This window comes from Harpia harpyja, chromosome 11 (assembly GCF_026419915.1).
Source record: "Harpia harpyja isolate bHarHar1 chromosome 11, bHarHar1 primary haplotype, whole genome shotgun sequence".
Taxonomy (NCBI): domain Eukaryota; kingdom Metazoa; phylum Chordata; class Aves; order Accipitriformes; family Accipitridae; genus Harpia; species Harpia harpyja.
In genome coordinates, this window is record NC_068950.1 from 21,545,233 (window position 1) to 21,566,730 (window position 21,498).

General features: G+C 40.6%; 2 protein-coding genes across 7 annotated transcripts in view; one reads left to right on the forward strand and one right to left on the reverse strand.

Moving 5' to 3' along the window:
- Nucleotides 1-848: 848 nt before the first annotated feature.
- CLCC1 (chloride channel CLIC like 1) lies at nucleotides 849-21,443 on the forward strand. The gene is made up of 12 exons (XM_052800681.1): nucleotides 849-1,067; nucleotides 1,924-2,064; nucleotides 3,741-3,836; nucleotides 4,721-4,828; nucleotides 5,808-6,029; nucleotides 7,221-7,361; nucleotides 9,100-9,193; nucleotides 10,329-10,426; nucleotides 10,513-10,659; nucleotides 11,245-11,535; nucleotides 12,073-12,319; nucleotides 18,372-21,443. Exons 2-11 carry the CDS (start codon nucleotides 1,933-1,935, stop codon nucleotides 12,298-12,300), a joined length of 1,557 nt encoding a protein of 518 aa, XP_052656641.1. The 5' UTR covers nucleotides 849-1,067; nucleotides 1,924-1,932; the 3' UTR covers nucleotides 12,301-12,319; nucleotides 18,372-21,443.
- Nucleotides 15,562-21,498, reverse strand: part of GPSM2 (G protein signaling modulator 2) — a 30,783-nt gene continuing 24,846 nt past the window's right edge. For 5 of the 6 annotated variants that reach the window (XM_052800673.1, XM_052800669.1, XM_052800672.1 and 2 more), the window contains 4 exons: nucleotides 19,300-19,476; nucleotides 18,354-18,516; nucleotides 18,000-18,217; nucleotides 15,562-16,248 (listed from right to left, as the gene is read on the reverse strand). In XM_052800673.1, the coding sequence (XP_052656633.1) occupies nucleotides 16,084-16,248; nucleotides 18,000-18,217; nucleotides 18,354-18,516; nucleotides 19,300-19,476 (723 nt within the window). In that variant the 3' untranslated portion in view covers nucleotides 15,562-16,083. The remainder of the gene's footprint in view (nucleotides 16,249-17,999; nucleotides 18,218-18,353; nucleotides 18,517-19,299; nucleotides 19,477-21,498) is intronic. The other variant, XM_052800674.1, reaches the window with a different exon arrangement.

Here is a 21,498-nt window from a genome sequence, read left to right on the forward strand (position 1 = left end):
TGTTATTTTGGATTCTTGGTTTATTAATTCCTCGGTGCAACCCTGATACTTAAATCATATGTCAAAATCTGTTGTATGCCTGGAAGTATAAAAGACTTTAGATCTTTGATACTACTTCCACATATCTGACTTTGCAGTGTGGTAAGTAAAATAATACAGTGGCACAGAGCTGAAAATCTGTTTCTTTTTCTGAATTGGACACATAGGTTAAGGTCCTAATGCTGCTATGGAGGAAAACACAGCTTCTAACTATTCTGTTCCTCCAGTTGTCTTATCTATGGTCAAAGCTGGCAGACTGTTTTTCAATGACCACTACAACTCTTTAAATAGTCATTTCATTAAATTAATTTTATTACAACTTGTGTCTTTACAAAGAGGGTCTAGTTTTACATCTGTTGTCTTATGTCCCAGCCTCTAGCGATTCTGACCTGTTCCTGCATAGGACCTTCCCCACCTTGCTTGTATTTACTAAAGGGCACTCTTCTTCCTCTATGTCTGCCTGGAGCTGTCAACAAAAATAGAAAAAAAAGATAAATCCACGTACGGGGCGTGGGGGAATTGCTGCTGCTGCTTCTCGTGCAGGTGTGTGGGGTTTGGCTGCCTCACCGCTCCCCTCCGGGGGGGAATGTTAACTGTGGTGTTGCGTCTGCTCCACAGCTCTGTCCTCTCTGCTTTCAGTGGTTGCGTTTTTCACCCTGCTACTCCTTTAGACGTTAATTATTCTCCTGGCTGCTTCCTCCTACGCTCGCTGCTTACCCTGCCTGTGTGGCTTTGCAGCCGGCGAGAGCCGCTGCCGGCCGGCCGGCCCCGCCCGCCCGCAGGAACGGCGGGGCTGAGGCAGCTCTCAGGCAGGCCGCCGCCTCAGGGCCGGAGCGGAGCTTCAGCCGCCGCTTCTCCGCGGCCCCTCGGCGGCGAGAGCGGCTTCCCCCGGGCGTCGGGGCGGTGCCGGGCCTGGGGAGGGACCGGCGGCGGCGCCGGGAGCGCAGGCGTAAGGGGCAGGGAGTAGTGCGGCACCCCCTGCCCGGCTGCGAGGCGATGCGGGCCGCGTAAACGGGCCGAGACTTCAGGTACCGGGGGGGGCCGCGGGTAGGAGCTGGAGGGTGGGCTGCGGCCCGGCGCTCGGCTGCGGGGCCCGCCGCTGGCGCGGGGCCGGGCGCCGGTGCGGGGCCGCTGACTGGAGCCCCGTTGTCGGGGCGCGGCCTGCGCGTTGTCCGGGCCTTAGGGCGCTCGTCGCGGTGAACTGGCGAGGAGGAGGGGTGGGAGCGGGAAGGCGTGGAAGGCTGCGCGTCCTCCCAGACCGTGGCCTTAGTGTCCGAGCTAAACAAGGCGAAGGCGAAGGAGGAGAAGTACTAGACGGGGTTTTCCGCTTCGCAGCCATTTCAGCGCTTGCAGCCTACGGCCTCTATCGTCGTCGGCCGGGGGGGGGGGAGAGGGCTCAGGGCAGAGCAGCGGCTGCGGCCGGAGGGAAGCGGCGCGGGCGGCCTCGGGCCTGTCGGGGCGGCAGCGAGGTGGGCACGGCGGGGCTACCGCCCGCGCCGGGCGGGAACATCCTCCGGTCTCTGCAAGACTTGCTGGGGGAATTTGTGTAGTGGGAATGGTGCTGGACCCTCGTCTCGAGGCCTGGAGGAGTTCCACACTGTTTTATCGTATTTAGCAATGCTGAACTCTGTGCTACACCTGCTGGTAACTGCAGCCAGTTCTATTGATCCGGTCACATAATACAGTTTAATTGTTGCGTGTTCTTGCCAGTGTTTTCTTTGGGAAAAAAAAAAATTACGACAGTGAAGTTTAACCTGCTTAGTGGGGAACGGAGTTTTTAAACAACACCGGAGAATATTTTTTTCATATTGTAAGATTGTTTCAGGTTTTTTGTACAGCATGTTACATCCTGAACTAAATATCTGAATTTCTTGTTCTGTTTAGTGATACAGGATGCTGTTTGCTTTGGTATTGTGTGCAGTTGTGCTAATAGGGAGTGGTAAAGTTCAAAATGATGAATGGATTGACCCCACGGATATGCTCAATTACGATGCTGCATCAGGAACAATGAGAAGACCTTACAAGGTAGAAAAAGAAAGGGTGCATGAATACGTGTGTCTCCCAAACAGTCCTTCAGCCATACGCTGTTGAAGGATTGCCCTTTAATCATGATATTAGAAAATGATAGAATTACAGTCTTTTTAAGGTCTTACAAGGTTACATCTAAGTCTATACCCAGAAAAGTGGTGTGTGTCCACTGTTAAAATTGCAAGGAAAAAAACAGCAATCTATGCTATTGTATATAATTAGCTCAGAGCCTTTTACTGACGAGTTTCTGTTGCACACTGATCAAGTCACAGGAACCATGCTTTCTGTCTCTCCAGAGGTGGTGGCTCCACAAGTTACTTCTCTGAGAAGTACTGGGTTAAGCAGCTTTTGCTTCTCAAGTATAGTGTTAAATATCTTGAAAATTAAGTTCCTAGCTGATAAAAGTTGGGGAAATTAAGAGTTAATGATTATATTTTACTTGAATTACCGAGTTCCCTAGTTATTACTAGGGAATAAACCCCATTTATTGTGTGAGAGTATTATGGAAGTCAGTGGTGTTTTGTAATGCTGGGCATCAGAGTTTCCAGAAGGAAGATCAGAATAGGGTTTGAGTGCTGTACTGTTAGTAATTCATGAACATTGAGGAGAATATGAAATAGGAATAGCTAGTTTTAACAAGGTAAATCATCTCATTTGTCTTGTTTGAGAGGTGGACTCTACACATATCGTGAGATGCATATTGTTTATCCAGTACGTATGTGCACACATGGCAGTGTAAACTGTGGTTTGTTGTATGGGCACCCTTGATTTTTGTCATTCTTCAGCTTTCAAGTTTGGTTTTGCAGTCTTGAATAATGCCTTTTTAATGCTCAGAGCATTATATCTCTCTAGAGTTTCTCCTCAGCCTCCACCTGCCCCAAGCCCACTTGATAGTTATTAGCTAGGAGTTTTACTGTTTTCTCCCACAAAAACAGAACTGCATCTTAAAGGAAAAAAATGACTGCTTTGGATTAATCCATCTTTTCAGGATTTCTTTTCTGTTCTGCCCTGAGAGATTTTGGGTAGGTAGGCTGTGTGGGCCACCTGAGTCCTCAAAAACAAACTTTGTATCAGCATGAGTTCACCTATTTGTGTGATGTTGCATGTCCTTTTGGAGACTTTCCTCAATGTGCATACCTGGTTGTGTAGAAGCAGCACTGCTAAAACTAAGTCTGAGCAATTAACAGAAGAAATGGGATGTTTCAGAGTGAAGAGGGAACACAAAAGGCAAGGCATGCAACCCAGAATGGGGTTTTGTGTTTACTTTCGGTCTGGCTGGCTGCATGGCCAGCTGGACTGGAAAATTGTCTGGCTGAAAACTGCCCCTTTGCTTGCTGAGTCAGTTTTTAGCCAGTCCAATTATCTGATGCACTGGGTGGCTCACCAGCACTCAGGGGAGGGGAAAGGGCAGGTGGGGAAGGACAGGGCAAGACCTCACCTTCTGAAGGCAGCATGCATTTAGATTAACTTAAAGCAGTTGTCCGTTTGGAGTTGAAAATAACAGCAGAGAGGCAGCTGGAGTATCGTTGAGACAGTATTAGCAGCAAAGACCAACACTCAGCTTTTAGCTCCTTTGCTCCTTTTAAAGTGATCTGACTACAGAAGTGTAACATGGCATATTGATCAAACTTTTTGATTCTAAAAATATGTGTTTTTTTCTTATGTAATTTTAGGCAAACTATCATGACTCTGAGGATAAGACTGTGGATACAGTCAGTACTGAAAACTTATCAAGTTGTTCCAGGGAAGTAGATTCCTTGCAACAGAAGGTTTGTTATGGAACTTAAGAATATTTTCCAGCTTTTTATAGGTTGTGCTTTCAGATGCTGCTTTTCTGGACAGTGTAGAACAGGTGAATTGCTGGTATAATTTGTGAGACACCATGCTTTATGTATGGGGAACCTCTTTATTCAGAGGGGGGACTAGAAGTAGTTGGAACTCAACTCCAAATTGCTGCTCTGCCCTTAGCGTAGCAGAAGTTGATAGGAGCTACGTGCTTCTGTCCGGTTGTCACCGACACGTAGTGTTGATGTTGGACCATGCTGCCAAAAGCTAAGAAACCTGACCTTTCGTTTTCAAGTTGTTCAGTTCTGTTGGATTTTAAGGGGTGGGTTGTGGGCATAGAGAACACGTTTGTGGCTGACCATAACATGCAATGCTGCAGCTCTCGGGAGTGGCTGTAAGACCCCCATGCTGCTGCTTCCTCTGAGTTCAGGAGGATGCGGTGATGTTTGTGTAGCTACTGGGGCTCTTGCTTCCCTCAGCCATTTGGAGACCCAATGGGATATGTAATTTTAATGTTGTTTTAGTTACTTAGTATTTTTTACAGTTCCTTTTTTTTTTTTTTCCCCCCCAGATGTAAACTTAAAATTTAAGGAGATTCAGATCTTTAGTTTTTTCTAGACTTAGTGAGGTTAGTATTCAAACCATATTATTAGCAGATCTGAAATCTACAGGACTGGCCAGTCCCATGGAAAGTAGTATCTTCAGCAACTGCATAGGCTTTTTATCTGGTGTACTAATCACAGGGTTGTTGCTAAACTAAAGAAATGTGTCTCTGTTAATCCTGAGTTTAATGTGTTGGTAGGGTTTTTTTCTCCTATGAACAAGCTGGTTTCAGCAATAAGCGAGTAAAAGTGCCTTTACATTGCAGATTGCAGATTGTGAGAAGAGGAATGCCAAATCACGTGAAAGTCGTAGCTTTTATATTTTTAAGCGATACTTGAATAAGATTTTAAATGAAGCTGGAAAACTTGGCCTTGTGAGTATTTGAACAGTCATTAAAAATTATTTAGAATTCATATTACTACTTTATGTGTTTTTCACAGTTACCAAGTATTGATTAATTATTCTGGCATACTTTAAATTTAAATTAAAATGAAGGGAACTGAATTGCAAAGGAAAAAATGACAGAAGTATGCATATCTGGTATTGCTGTTAGTTAGCAGCATTTGCTCAGGAGAGACAGTTGCCATTTGACCTGTACAGCATCTAAAGGAAGATGATGTGAATTCAGAGTATGTATCTAAATATCTGTTGCTGGGATGCAGCTATAGTAATACCCTGTTCAGTTCATGTTAATGGTTGTTAAACTTCAAAGAGCCAGATTTTGTTTGTTTGTTTGTGGTAGACCTTTTAGGCCTTTGTTTAAGACTCTACCACATTAACCATCTAGGAATAGTAGGTTATTAGAGTTTGCATATAAGAATCACCTTATTACTTTTTTTATTACATTGTCTTTGGATAATTTTTTTTTCTATTCAGAGGTAGAGGAATAAATTTTTAGCAATAAGCAAAATTCATATCTAACAAAGAACATTATACTTAGTAATGTAAAATTTCTTATTTCAGTATTTAATAGCTTCTATCTGTATTACCCAGCCATGATCGGGGCACACATAGCACTTTCGTAATTATTACTTGTTAATGAGAAGTGGTTCTAAAATTTTAATAACAGGTGAGATAACTCACTTCATTTTTTAGGTTATTGCTGTAGAACTGAAAGGGTACAAACCAGTTGAATTTGTGTTTTATATAGTTTAGAAGAATGAACAAAAAGGTTATAGAATCATAGTGTGCTCCCTGTCCCATGTCTTCATCCTGCAGTCTGCTTCAAAAAGGTGCTGGTGCATAATGAGGATATATAATGAGTTTTTTGCCTAGGGATACAGTTTTTCATATGTACTTCTATTTCCAAATAAGCAGCTTTTAACCATTGTTTCACTTTGCTTTTAATTCAGCCTGAGGAAAACATGGGCCACGTCCATTATGATGCTGAGATCATCCTTACAAAACAGACGTATTTGGAGATCCTCAGGTTTCTCAATGAGGAAACTTGGCAGTCAGGTGCCGTGGATGATGCACTTAGTGATATTTTGATCAATTTTAAGCACCATGATTACAAAGCTTGGCACTGGAGATTTGAAGACACTTTTGGAATTGACCTATATAATATGTTTCTGGTAAGAGAAGAAGAAAGGTTTTTTGTTGTTTTTTAATTGCTGGTTTTTCCAGTTTCTTTGTGCAAGTCTAGTCAATGAATATTACCGTTGTAACTCCACACGCAAAGCAGTTCTTTCCATCGTACTTAACAGTGAGTCACTCTTTTTGTTTCATGCTGAGGGTAGAGGTGATATATTCACTTGAAGTAAGAATTCAAGTTTTTTATTTCTGTGGTCATCTTCTGTTATTGTAGATTTGTGGCTTTTTTTCTGGTATGCTTTCTTTTTTCTCTTCCTGTCTTTTATATCTGTGTTGCGTGACTCATTAGACTCTAGTACTTTCTTATCACTTAAGCTGACAATTTGTGCATTATAAATTTTCCAGATTTGTCTCCTCAAATAGATGTTGAAGCTGTTGGCTTCTGCAGGAGTTGGAATATATTTATATTGAGACAAGTATATATTTGAGGTCTTACAGGTCAGAGGGTTTTGTGAATTTTGTGGAAAAAAAAAATGTACAGTGTTGGAGAGAAGGAGGGCATGACTATATGAAAATGTCGTATTCTCTAAAATGGAGTTACAAAGTGCTAAGCTGAGGATCTCTCATTAGCTGAAGCTCTCTGAATAAATTTTTACAATTCAGAATATGCTAACATTTTATGCTGACATGATCTTGAAAGTAGCCTGTCTAGTTTTGAGGGTGGTCCATGGAAGCCAAATGAAAAAAGCAAGCTGTCAGTAGCATTAACCTCGCTGTTAGGGGTTGTCGGATGGAAAGAGACTGTGAAGTGCTTCTCTGAAGTCTTGCTGCTGTTAGCCAGACTGTAACTTTGTCTCTTAACCGAACTGCAGGAGCTGACAGCAGCAGTTCTGTGGTTCATACCAGGCACATATTACTCAAGCACTGAATTACACCAATTTTAAAGTATGGTAGGTAAGGTGATAAATATCATAAAGAAGAAATTACTAAACATCACAAGAAAGAAATTAGCAACTGCAATGTAAAGCTGTGATAGGAATGACTACTAGTAATACCATAAAACTTTTCTGCCTTGTGCTGCTGGAGATAAGCTGTGAAAGAAAGGAAAAATTCTCTCAACTGTTCTGTGTAAATGACACTATTAAAAACAAAAGTTTTCCTTCATGTGTACTGGCAGTAAGCTTGGAAAATTCCAAATCTGGATAATAATTTTTTCCCGTTTTCTTTTTCAGATACTCTTGTGCTTAGTGTGCATTGTAACTGTAATAGCTACAGAGCTCTGGACACATATTCATTGGTTTGTTCAGCTAAAACGTGTTCTATTAATAAGTTTTTTCATCAGTTTTGCATGGAATTGGCTTTACTTGTATAAGGTAGGTTGTTCTGAAATCTTAATGGCTTTTAGGCTTAAAATTTTACAGTTATGAGGGAGTTAAGGTTATTTAGTTCCTTTAGTTAGTCTATATAAAGCAATACTTGGCCGCAAAATAAATAAAGGGATGAATGTTTTATTTTGCATGTTGACAGGTGTATTAGCTTAAAGAACAAAAGAAACCCTGCCAACTTTTATCCTGCTGCAGAGGCAGGATAAAATATTCATAAAGCAGTAGAGCTGTGATTTCACTGCGTGGGCAAGGGAGACGTGAACTCTGTCTAAATCAGCTTGGTAGATGTCGTGGTTTAACCCCAGCCAGCAATGAGGCACCACGCAGCTGCTCACTCACTCCCCCCCACCCAGCAGGATGGGGGAGAGAATCAGAAGGAAAAAGGTAAAACTCATGGGTCGAGATAAGAACAGTTTTAATAGAACAGAAAGGAAGAAACTAATAATGATAATAATAACAATAATAAAATGGCAATAATAATAATAAAAAAATTGGAATATACAAAACAAGTGATGCACAATGCAATTGCTCACCACTCGCTGATCAATGCCCAGCCAGTTCCCAAGCAGCAATCCCCCCAGGCCAACTTGCCCCCAGTTTATATACTGGGCATGACATCACATGGTATGGAATACCCCTTCAGCCAGTTTGGGTCAGCTGCTCTGGCTGTGTCCGCTCCCAATTCCCTGTGCCCCTCCAGCCTTCTTGCTGGTGGGCATGAGAAGCTGAAAAAGCCTTGACTTAGTTGTTAAGTAAAGTAGTGTTTACACTGAAGATATCAGTGTGTTATCAACTTTCTTCTCATACTGAACCCAAAACATAGCACTATACCAGCTACTAGAAAGAAAATTAACTCTATCCCAGCCAAAACCAGGACAGTAGAAAAGTCTTATGAAAATATATTGTGGGGAGAGTTTTTTCTTTCTAAAGATTTCCTGGCTGAAACTGTATTTAATGTGTGATAGACCAGAGATAAATGTTTCATTAATGGTGATACAGTAGCTGACTGTACAATGGTATTGGTTTTAATGAGGAGGAGTTTATGCTCCTAGGTCATAGCTCAACCACAGAATCTTGGTCCTCGCATCTTGTCATCAGAATTTAACTGCAGCTTGTCAGACCCAGGAATAGCACAGTGCCAGAGAGTAGGATGGCTCTTGGAACATGAGTGGACTGCCATGCAGAGGACTCAATCTGAGTCAGTCTGCTTTTCAACAGATTATTTGACTTTTAAGTTTTTCTATTTAATTATCAATGGCAAACCGTAAGGCAAAATTATAATGAATACAGGTATTTGTTCATGGGAATTATTTAAAAAATAAAAGAGAATGTCCTGATGCTTTAATTAGTAATTGCATGGCAGCCATCTCTGGTTTTAATCCAGAAACATTTTAAGGAAACAAGCTTTCATCAGATTACTTGTGCCCTGAACTTGTATCTTTGAATATTGGAGTTCACTATTTTGGCAATTCAGACTCCATTTGCAGAGCTACTCAGAGGTGGCCATCTTGGTAGTTTTTGTCCATTCCCAGGAAGTACTGAGAATTTAACTCTGTTAAATTGTTTAGTAGCAAACTTTTCTTAGTACAAATTTACCTGGGTAATTACCCCAAGCCTGCTAAGAGCAAATGTCATTAGCTCAGGTGCAGTGCTGCATGGATGTAGGTGTTCTGCTCCCAGCACCACCTTGTCTTATGTTTTACAAGTAATTCCTATTCTCCTGCAGCTGGCCTTCGCGCAGCATCAAGCAGAAATTGCGAAAATGGGGCAGTTTGACAACGTCTGTGCTGAGAAGTTGGACTGGGGAGAAAGTCTTATTGGTAAATACTTGTTTTGTTATTTTGTAGTAGTATTTAAGATCACAAAATACTCAGTAATAGTATCCAAGAATACTCTTTATTTCTTCATGAGTAGCACACTGAATTTTCTTCAGCAATACATGATTATGTGGTTTTACCATTTTTCTGGTCCACCAAACTTCCTTTTCTAGGCCTTTGGAGGAGAGCTGATTACAGAACTGTGCTTAGAGCAGGTCATGGTGTTACTTCTTTTCCTTATAACTTACCCTGTCACTGTTTCCCCAGCTGCCGTCCCCAGTACTGTTCAGTGCCATTTACTGAAGATAGGAGGGCAGAATTCAAGAAAAAGATTTTTTTTAATTATTTTTTTTATCTGCAAGGCCTACAGTACAGTGGACTTCAGAAATTAGATCTGTAACTACTTACTCTAGTGGTTTTATTTTACAGAGAAAGCTGAATTTTTTAATTAGCTGTTACTTGTTATCAAGTGCTATAGCAGGTAAATTAATGATGACAACTCTTAATGAGTGCTTGTTATGGTCTTCCCTTTATAATTTATTGGCTGTGATTGCTCTGTTTATGTCAAATTTCAATGGTTTATGTTCTGACTGTACTAAAATCAAACTACAGAAACACTGATGTCATAAATTACTTGTTTATAACTTAGAATTTCCCTTAAGGAGTAAGACTTTCTGCCTGTAACTAAAATAGTCCCTTGAAATCTAGCAAGCAAAATAAACATTTTTTATCTACTTGCAGCCTGGCAGATAAGTAATAACACTCAATTACCTCTGTTTCAGTAGCTGTGGACAAAATGTGCTAGATAGTAGTTCCCACAGACGGGACTTATTTCTCTTCTGAGGCTTCTAGGGACTAAGTTCATCTAATAAAGAGAACTTTCTTGACCAAACATGGGAAAACCTCAGTTTCTTCTCTTTTCTTTCCAGCCTTCCCTTCCATTCCTTCCAGCATCCCCATGACGGGATAAACTACACTGCCAAGTTAATCATCTCAGTTAAAAATAAATCTGAGCTTTGAACCATATCTAGAAGAGTTCTTTTCCATCTATAATTGAAATGCTACTTTCTGTATTACTACTGTGTCATAAAATGTGTTTTTAAAAAGTCGTAAAAATAGGTCTCTGCTTTGACTACAGAATGGCTCAGAAGTAAATGGACATTTCAGGACGATCCCTGTCAGAAGTACTATGAAACTCTACTAGTAAATCCTGTTTTGCTGGTTCCACCGACAAAGGTATATATATGCCAAGGCTAAAGAGACTGTTCATGTTTATGTTTGTAATCAGTGACAACACTATTTTTCTATTTGTATTTTTCTAGGCATTGGCAATTACTTTCACCAACTTTGTAACTGAGCCTTTGAAGCACATAGGACAAGGTATTGGTGAATTCATCAAAGCACTAATGAAGGAGATACCATTCATTCTGCAGGTTCCAGTGCTTATTATGATGGCTCTGGCTGTCCTGGTTTGTATACATTTATCTTATATTTAAAAGCTCAGTTTTGTTTTTTTATATATTAAACTTACCTTATTTGTACTAGTGAACAGATTTCTTAGTACAGATGAAATTACTTCTACAAGGGAATTTTTTCTTGACAAAATCTTTATAGTACTGTTGGTTTAGCAATTAAAATAGGTTAGTTTGTATTTAAACCACATCTCTCCCCCACTCCCCAAGTGGGATAAAATAGCATTAAACTGCTTAAAATCTTAGGCTCTGTTACAGTGTATTGCAGCTTAGTTCCCATTTCTTCTTTGTGTCATTACACAGCAATGCATATAATTGGCATGTTGTACATGGAAACATTGAGTTAGAGCCTTCAACATCTTCACTGTAGCACCAAAGATGAACTATATCCAGTCTGGCAGTGCCTGCAGTGTGGTCAGACTGTAGAAAGCTTGAATTTTACTGTAGCCATTCTGAACACCTGAGCTTTTCTTTCAGTGTTTTTCAGCTATGTGACTTTGAATTCTGTGTGAAAACTGTAGGCTGCAAATATTTGGTATTTTGTTCTTTTTTTTTTTTTTTTTCTTTTTTCCCCACCCCCAGGCTTTCTGCTATGCTGCAGGATCATCAGTGTCTGTGTTAAGATACTTAACATCTTCTCAGAAGAAAAGTCTTCCTCCACCCAACAGTCAACAGGAGAAAATAGCCTTTGGGCAATATGATGGAAGTAAATCAGATGGCTATTATTTGCAGAAGCTTCCTTATGTTTATGGAGGACCTTACGACAGAGGAGATGCTCCTGTGAGACCAGGAAATGGCAGAAGTCCTAACATCGTTCATACAAGCCATGAGCCAGATACGCAAGTAGAAGAGTCTCACAAACTCAAACCTGGTGTATGTTAGTCCTGGTGCTCTTTGAGCTGGGATTAAATTTAATAGATTTCAATGTCATCTGCTAGAACATGTTTAAACAACAAGCTTAAGCCAAATCTTGGGGAGAGAGGAATGAAGGAAGTACCTGCTCCCCCATAGAACAGTTTGGTAGAGGTATCTAACTTGGGTGTGTTTTGTTCTGGAAAAATACTGTGCAATGGCTAACTGTGGCAGGACACTACTGAATTAAAACTCTTCTTTTATAGTAAAGACTTAAATAACTTCTGTTTTGAGAGATCAATACTTGTGTCAGCCTGGGCATAATGATTACCCACAGAGGAAGAGCAGGGAGAAGCAGCAGTGTTGACTTTTCTGTAAACTATAGAAAATCAAAAATAGACTTATACTCTAGAGTGTGCTTATTTACATGACTCCCAGGAGAAAAAGATACCAGTCATGCTTTGGGGGAGTTCTGCCCCTTGAGCTGAGATGCACCTGAAGCAATAGATGCCATCACTTTGGATTGCTTGATTAATAGCTTATTATTAATTTTTACAGAATAGATTGCACACTGCGTCAGAAGTTTGTAGACTAGAAACTATCACAGCTGAAAACCTTACTGAAGAACATGCACTTGAGCAGCAGAAACAGGAGACAGGCAAAGCAGAGCGAGAGACTGGAGAAAATTGTGATCCTAATAAAAACCCAGACGGGAAAAGTTCTGCAGTGGAACCACATGAAGAGAAGAAAAAGAGCAGTTCATGTGACTCACAGGAAGGAGACTAAGGAAGCCCCAAGCTCTGCTGTAAGTTTTGTCTGGTCTTTGCTTGTCATGTACTTGCTAGTTCTGCTCTAGTTCTCAAATGTAGAAAATCGAGCATCAGTAAGCTAATGGGAACTCATCTTTGGTCAGATAGTAATCATAAGGTAAGTAGAGTTTTAAAAGCTGAGAGACTGAGTGTACGTACTACTTCTGGAATGTGAAATAAATATGTTAAGTAAAGTAAGATAATACAGCATTTAAGTGGCCAAGGAAAGAGGCTTGTGGGCTGTTGCTGCTTGTTTGAAATCAAGTTTGTGTAATAAGTTTTGAGTAAAACTAGATACTCAGTGAGGGGAAAGCACTGCTACTCTGTGATCTAGCAAACATAAGCCTAATAAGGTAACTGTCAAACAGCCTGAAGAAAGTTTCCGATAATTCATGTAATTCACGTAAGACTAATCACAGCTCAAATAGATGTCTCAGGACTATCATGTTTTGTTTTACACTCTCTAAAATCAGTTTGCTGCTTGTCAGATCAGTTTTAGGACAGCTTGATGATTGTCTTCTAGTTTAATAATTCGTAGAGGAGTGAGAAGCTGATGTTATCAGATTTTTTTAGGGCAATTTAAAGCCGAATGGGGAGTAGGAAGCACTAAGTAAAAGTACCGAAGATTAGCACAATAAACTGATGGTAGGACATGGGTTTTGGAAGAATATTCTGGCATTTCTCTGCAAAAGCAGGAGGAGGACACTTTTAGTTGCAGCAGGATTCAATTTCAGTGCTAAAAAAGCTGCAAGAGAATGTTTGTAAAACTTTCAAGTAACTGTAAAATAGTTTGAATTAACTATTCCTACAATGCCATTTTACTCTGAAGCTAAAATTAACTGTAGATTCTTCTCTAGGGATATAATCATAGAATCATTTACGTTGGAAAAGACCTTCAAGATCATCGAGTCCAACCATCAACCATGCCCACTAAACCATGTCCTGAAGTACCCCATCTACTCGCTTTTTGAATACCTCCAGGGATGGTGACTCAACCACATCCCTGGGCAGCCTATTCCAATGTCTGACAACCCTCTCAGTAAAAAAAATTTTCCTATTATCTAACCTAAATCTCCCTTGCCTCAACTTGAGGCCATTTCCTCTCGTCCTATCTCCAGCCACCTGACAGAAGACACCAACACCCACCTCACTACAACCCCCTTTCAGGTAGTTGTAGAGAGCGATAAGGTCTCCCCTCAGCCTCCTCTTCTCTAGACTAAATAGCCCCAGCTCCCTCAGCTGCTCCTCATAAGACTTGGGCTCCAGGCCCCTCACCAACTTGGTTGCCCTTCTCTGGACACGCTCCAGCACCTCAATGTCTTTCCTGTAGTGAGGGGCCCAAAACTGAACACAGTACTGGAGGTGCGGCCTCACCAGTGCCGAGTACAGGGGAACAATCACCTCCCTGCTCCTGCTGGCCACGCTATTTCTGATACAGGCCAGGATGCTGTTGGCCTTCTTGGCCACCTGGGCACACTGCTGGCTCATATTCAGCCGGCTGTCAACCAGCACCCCCAGGTCTTTCTCTGCCAGGCAGCTTTCTAGCCACTCTTCCCCAAGCCTGTAGCGCTGCATGGGGTTGCTGTGACCCAAGTGCAGGACCCGGCACTTGGCCTTGTTGAACCTCATACGATTGGCCTCAGCCCATCGATCCAGCCTGTCCAGATCCCTCTGTAGAGCCTCCCTACCCTCAAGCAGATCGACCCTGCCTCCCAACTTGGTGTCATCTGCAAACTTGCTGAGGGTGCACTCAATCCCCTCATCCAAATCATTGATAAAGATATTAAACAGAACTGGCCCCAATACTGAGCCCTGGGGAACACCACTTGTGACCCGCCGCCAACTGGATTTCACCCCATTCACCACAACCCTCTGGGCTCGGCCATCCAGCCAGTTTTCCACCCAGTGAAGAGTAGACTAATCCAAGCCATGAGACGCCAGCTTCTCAAGGAGTATGCCATGAGAGACAGTGTCAAAGGCCTTGCTGAAGTCAAGGTAGACAACATCCACAGCCTTTCCCTCATCCACTAGGCAGGTCACCTGGTCATAGAAGGAGATCAGGTTGGTCAAGCAGGACCTGCCTTTCGTAAAACCATGCTGACTGGGCCTGATCCCCTGCTTGTCCTGGACTTGCCACGTGAGTGCTCTCAAGACAAACTGTTCCATAATCTTCCCCGGTACCGAGGTCAGGCTGACAGGCCTGTAGTTCCCCCGGATCCTCCCTCCGACCCTTCTTGTAAATGGGAGTCACATTGGCAAGCCTCCAGTCCTCTGGGACCTCCCCTGTTGACCAGGATCGCTGATAGATGATAGAGAGTGGCTTGGCAAGGACCTCCGCCAGCTCCCTCAGTACTCTTGGATGGATCCCATCAGGTCCCATAGATTTGTGAGTGTCCAGATGGCGTAGGAGGTCACTAACTATTTACTCCTGGATTAAGGGGGGTATGTTCTGCTCTTCATCCCTGCCTTCCAGCTCAGGGGGCAGAGTACCATGAGGATAACTGGACTCACTATTAAAGACTGAGGCAAAGATGGCATTAAGTACCTCGGCCTTTTCCTCATCTCTGGTTGCTACGTTCCCTTCTGTATCCATTAAGGGATAGATATTCTCCTTAGGATTCTTTTTACTGTTAACATATTTGTAACAACATTTTTTGTTGTCAATTAAAAAATGACATCATTTATAAATACCTGAAGTGAACAGCTTGCCACATTTGGTGTTAAAATCGGTGGCTTCTAACTCAAGATACCTACACTTGAAAACATACAGCCCTCAGGGTTCCCAAGAACAACCTCAGTACAGGTATCTACCAAGGGGAAGACGTTAAGTTACAACTGTTGTTCCCAAGAACTACCCCAGCATAGCACATCCCTATCAAGGGAAGTAGTTGAGGTCGAGTAATAAGCAGCATACGTACATTGACTGTAACATTTTAAATTCAATTCCTGCAGGAATTACCTGACATCCGTGGTAGTTAATGCCAAGTACCTACCAACCCTGTGATTCCCTGGTGCATGGACTACTACTGGTGGTGGACATGTACCACACAATCTATAGAACAGCATGGGCAGCTGTTGCTTAAAAACAAGTATATCTTCTTAAAAAATTATTCTTCTGATATAGGAAACACTTACCTGAATATCACCAAAAAAACCCAGCATGTTTTGAGTAGACTATTTTTGTATTAAACAGAATTAAAATTAGGGTCTGATTTTTTAAATTTTTTTTTAATATAAATGTTTGTTTCTTCCAAACTGTGTTTCTGCAAAGACAGATTAAGTACTGAAACTATTTATCTTTTTTTTTTTAAATTTTTTTTATTTTTATAAAAAGTACAAAAGAAAACAGGACCTTTTTCCAGGGAGGTACAAATCAGAAAAAAAAAAAGTTTTCTTTAAAAAGAACATACAAATTTAGGTCTTGTGCTAGATGGAGACAGTGGTAGAATCTACACATCAGTAATGAGAATACTTTCACAGGGAAAAAATTTGTATTAATGTTCATAGACTAGAGGCAGTTAAGAGGGAGATACAGTAATCGGTATCTCGGGCACCGCTAAAAGCAGCTGCCAACTGCAGAGAGCAGCGGCAACTCTAACTACTGGTCACGAGTGTGATGCTGCTGCTATTTATACAAAAAATTATTAGAAAGGGGACAAAGCTATTAACTGCAGTCTTCTGTAAAAAGGCATGTATGTTTTTCCAGCAAACAAAGATGATACCTAAGATGCTACTGTACAGTACGCACCTGTTTCTTTCTTCAGCTAGAATTTGGTCCCTTTATAGTCGAGGGCAAATGGACTCTTTGTTCATCCATTCTCTTAGCTTGTGATCGTAAAATCAGGCTGAAAAAATCCTCATCTGGTACAGTTGGTCCTTTTGCAGATGATGGAGGAGCACATCTTTGATCATCCAGTCTGGACCCCTACAGACAGACCAAGCAATAAAGCTGCATATTTACAGGAATATAAATAATAAAATAAGGTAACAATGTAAGTGAAAAATTACTAAAAGCCTTTGTTTTCAGATTTAAAGCTATTACAAGGATTTAATTTGTAAGTTTTGTTTCAGGTTAAACTTCTCAAATGAAATCAGTAAGGTAAGAGTGCAACTATAGCTAAAATGGTTCCTCCAAACCACTTGTCCCCATGTATCTGAAAAAAAAAAAAAAAAAAAAAAAAAAACAAACCAAACCCAATTTAGTCCTTGTTCATATTGCAGAATGAGATTTAAGTGTCCTTTGTCCAGAAGAAGAATTTTAGCATTAGTACATGGTAGTTCTAGTCTCATCCAACAGAAAATATGGTTGTCTTCCTTTCCTTGTACAGGGAGTAAAAAATGGCCACGCTGGTGTCAGATTTGGAGAGGCAATATTGAGAGGAAGTTTTCCTCCAAACTGAAAAAAAGACTGGTACATTTTACTCACAATGTTACAGAGCAGTTTGCTAACACCTCTAAGAGAGTTTCTGTCCTCCTTTCACACAGCTACCCCCTCCTGGTCAGTTTTTACAAGCACCAGCCTATCACACCAGGTCTGGCTGTGGACTGCAGCCATCGACAGTACCGCCTTTGCTTGAGCTGGGAACGAGTATTTCTCAGCAGCCACAGGCTGCTGCTGAGCTAGCTGGAGGGGAATACGGTCACTTCAGGAAAAGCAGGGCTTCCAGTGCAGGATGCACCTTAGACAGAGCCAGCTTTGAGACAAAAATTCTCAGAAGTCAGCTACCCTTTTCTACTTGTTTAAAGCAGTAGCAGCCCTAATTGACTGAGGGGATTAAATTTTTTCCATTCCTTTCTCAATAAGCACAGTCAGTCATTGCGTTACGTTTGCTACATATAGTGCACGTGCAGAGATGTGCATTAATATGATAGAAAATATATCATACTAATCTCCAGATTCTTCGCTTGACTCAAAGAAGTAAACAGACAAGCTGCTAAAACAGAGCATGCTATCTCATCAGGTTGATGAACACTGTCATTGTAGACTCAATTCCTGGTGCTGCTTCCCACCCAAGCTAACATACTGACTTACCTTTGGAGAACACAGTATCTGAATTTTGTATTTTGAGATTGTTATCAACCCATCAGGTAAAACACCAAGTCTTTTTAATTAAATTCTTTTTGGTCTAACTGGTGTATATATACACCATGCTCTAACTGACAATCAGACACCTCACTTGTAGGTTGCTACAAACTACTATTTAAACTTCACATAATTGGAATGGTGATTACTATCACCACTGAAAATCTGCTACTAAATTCTTTCATTTGATGAGTTAGGATTCTTGGTATATCAGATGCCCTCCTAACAAGCCAGATCTAAACACTTCTTTTTTCTTAAAATGATTTTACATACTCCTTTTAATAGCCTCACTTGTTTTCCTTCACTTTTTCAGCATTTGTTACTTTAAATAGTTAACATGGTATAAATACCAAAATTACACTTACTAGACACTGAATAATTGGGGGGGGGGGGGTGTCAAAACCCAAAAGAGAAATTGTAAAAAAAAAAAAATCCTAATTTTTTGTTCTCTGTTCTTCCTTATCAACCAAATCGATTTGTATCTTAAAACACATGATAAACAAGGTAGCTTACTTGAAGCAACTAAGTAGCAGGATGCACAAATCAAATCCCCAACGACTCGGAATCTGAAGAATTTTTGTAAAAAAACATACCTGGCATTTTATCAATATATCGAAGAAGTCATCATCTAGTTCTCTGTTGTTACTTGCCATGAGGTGACCCAGGACTGACTGACTGTTGTGTTGATTAAGCCGAAGTCCAGGAAGATTACTAAAGCTAGCGCGTTGGTCATCTAGCCGGCGGCTCTGTGAGCAAGCAAGTAGGTCTAGAAATTCATCTGTGTGGGGTGAGACTACAGAAGTAGAAAAGGCTGGGGAGGAGGAAGAAAACAAGTTAGCCTAGAAATAAGTTCCTTTCCATAGTAAGTCTTGCACACAAATACATTTTTAAAATAGTTATTTGGCAGGAGCTAGAGTCAGATACAGATTTTACTTTTAAAAAATTACATTTTCTCATTGTTTTAGGTGGAGTAGAGGATGTTGCCACTGAAGCAGCTGAGAGTCTGTTCTTCTCCTGGAAGTAGCATCTCTGATCATCCATCCTGTTACTCTGGAATCGACTCAGCAGATCAAAGAACCCTTCATCTGCCATAGTCTCTCGACTGTTTTTCTGAAGAGGAGAGAAGAGTTAGGTACTCTCGAGTTCAAAATACCCCTAAAACTAGGACAACTGCACCGCAGTTTCATTCCAGTAATATGTTTGGTATTTGCATATCTGAAATCCATTAAAAAAATTCATTTAGTCATCCATATCTATAGACAGATATTTACTATAAGAGAAAACACTAATAATATGGCAAGCATTTTTGGAAGGTAAAGTACATTACAAATGTTTCATTCTCTGAAACAGAAATAGTACTCTGATCAGTAAAACTGGAGTTACTACACCTCAGCCATGAATCCACCAAAACCCCAAATGCCCATGAAAGAAAAAAACCAAGAACAGCAAGGAACAGTTTCCATTGTCTCTTCAGGTCTATGGTCAAAAGCACTCATCTCTCATCTAGATCAAATGACTCAGTTCTTTTATTTTTACCTGACATCTGCCAAGAGTCCAATAACCTAAAAAATATGTCAAAAATATCTCCCACTGTCTGAATTGGAAAAACTTGATTTTTTAAAGTTTGGAGAAGCAGGGTCTAGAAGAGACTAGGAATAAAATACATGTGCAAGCTGAGCTGTAACTTTAGAAGATCCACCAGGAAAAAAGAATGTTCCAGTAGTAGGAAAAGCTTAAAGCTGGCACCACCCACGAGACAGATTCTGCATTGTTTTACAGAGCCACGGCATTTAAATCAAGTAAAGCTGTAACGGACAGCTGCAGGAATGTGTTTTCCATCGTTTTGATCAAAGATTAATAAAGGCTATGATTTCCACAGCTCGCTAAACCTACCCTCTGAGAGTTTGGAAGTCGATGATCAATAGAATTACTGGCATCCTGCAAAACTTTGGAAGCGGTGCCATTTTTGTACTTTTTGCCTTTTAGTCGATTTACAAAATGCAGTTTTGCTGAAGGTTTGGCAACCAGTGGTTTCTGCTTAGCAAGAATCTCACTGTTCCAGTTCTGAACCTAAGAAAACAAGAGTCATGAAATTAAGCCTTCTGATTTTAATTACCCATGCTGTTACATCTTATTTGCTGCTGCTCTTCCTCCCCAAATTGAAGCAGGTTTTACATTATTTAGTTTACCCAACCGTGAGGCTGCGAAAACTTAAGTTTTGGTTCTCTTACTTGACCTGTGATTATTGAGCTCTTGTTACCTGAAACAGGTTAGTACTGTTACTGGTAAGTCTTACAACTGAACTGTAGTGTGACACCTGGTTGATTAAAATGTGGTCAAATAGTATATTTAATCAAACACATTGAAGTTTTCCTTGCTGACTGAAGTGCAGGAAATGTAGTTAATGTGAATGCTAAAATGCAGACGCATGTGGCATTTTCTACCTGACATTCTTACAATTGGAAAGAAAAAAAAAAATTTTAAAAATCCCTAGTTTTACAAAACATCAGAGCAAAACAAACCCTTATACAAATCCAGATACTCAGCCAGCCTTCTATGAAGTCCTTGATACACACAAAATTCCCAGTAAAGATTGAAAAGGAAAAGGGAGAAGAATGCCAGCACAAGAGCAAACAGGAATAACCACCTCATTTCACTGAAAAACAGAATGGATAGCTTTATCAACGTGACAGATTTTCCCTAAATTCTCTTCCAGAACAAACAATTATCCACAAAATCGACAGCTTTATCTACAACTGACAAACTCTTACAATAGCTGAATCAAACCCCCTTTTTTTTGATTCAACATCAGAAATTGTGAACACAGTCACAAATCTTTCAGCAACACCGCCTACCCAAATGGATTGCCTTTTAAAAGCTTATTGAAGCTCAGCACACAGATTCCAACTCGGAGAAGATGGCGTCCTGTACAATGAACCCATAATACTAGTGTCATACATTGTTCTGTATATCAAAGACATTTATGGAATGAATTTTCAGAATCTACTAAATGAGTATCTTGAAAAAAGCCCTTTATAAAGGTAAGCTGCAATACTAGGTTAATACTTTATTAGAAAATCCACATGAAACATTTTAGCATATTTAGGGCACAGACTATCATGTATTTTGAAAGATACCACAGATAGATAGATTGAGAGAGTAAGAAAATACAGCCAATACTGGGCAAAAGCTTAGAGGTTCCCTGTAGAGAAATCACCCCGGACTAAACCCAAGATCTTTTTAAATCAGTACACAAAGAGGCTCTTGAGCATCAGTGCTGACTTCAGCTGTACCAGCTGTCCAGATGTAAGCTTTGAGATTTAATTTCCTATTTGATAAACATGAGGGCAGGCTTTGCATCACTTGAAGAAATGGGAATTAGTTATCCCAGTATCTAAAACCACTGGGATACTAAGGGAAAAATAGCAATTTCAGTCTGCCACTGGAGTCATTTATGTAGAACTGCCAGCCCACCGTTTAAAGGCAGACAGAATTTGAAGGACATCTCTCAAAGATTGACACAAGGATTTTAATCAGTAACTCCCAGCCCCAAGGGATTTCTCTGAGCTTGGGGGGAAGTTACTTTACCTATCTGCGACTCAGTTCCAGCATTTCAGAAATAGCATCCTTACTTAAGATGTATGTTGAAACTCCTAATGGCTTGCAAGTTGGTTGAAATCCCAAAGTGAAAAACATGACATGTATTTTAAGTGCCTATAAAATGACTGTAACCAAAGAAAAAATGTTCAGAACAGCTGAGCTAAAGCTTAGGAATTTACTCCAAACCACTTTCATGCTGCACCCTCAAACCACTTTTAAAGAGGAGATGAAAGGAATCCCTTTGATGCACACTACAGGACCCCATTCTTACTTGTGAGGGGAACAAAAGCAAGCTTTCCACAAGCCATTACAACCATTACATATGGAAGATGCTGACTGTTACCTACACGACAAAAGTATTATTTGTTAGAATTGTTAGACCTGCTTTTACCTAAGATCAACTACATTAAAAAAAACGGGATGCGATGACACATCAACATTCTGCTGAGTTCTTTCAAAGTTGTTACGTATAATACTTCTGACTATTCATAA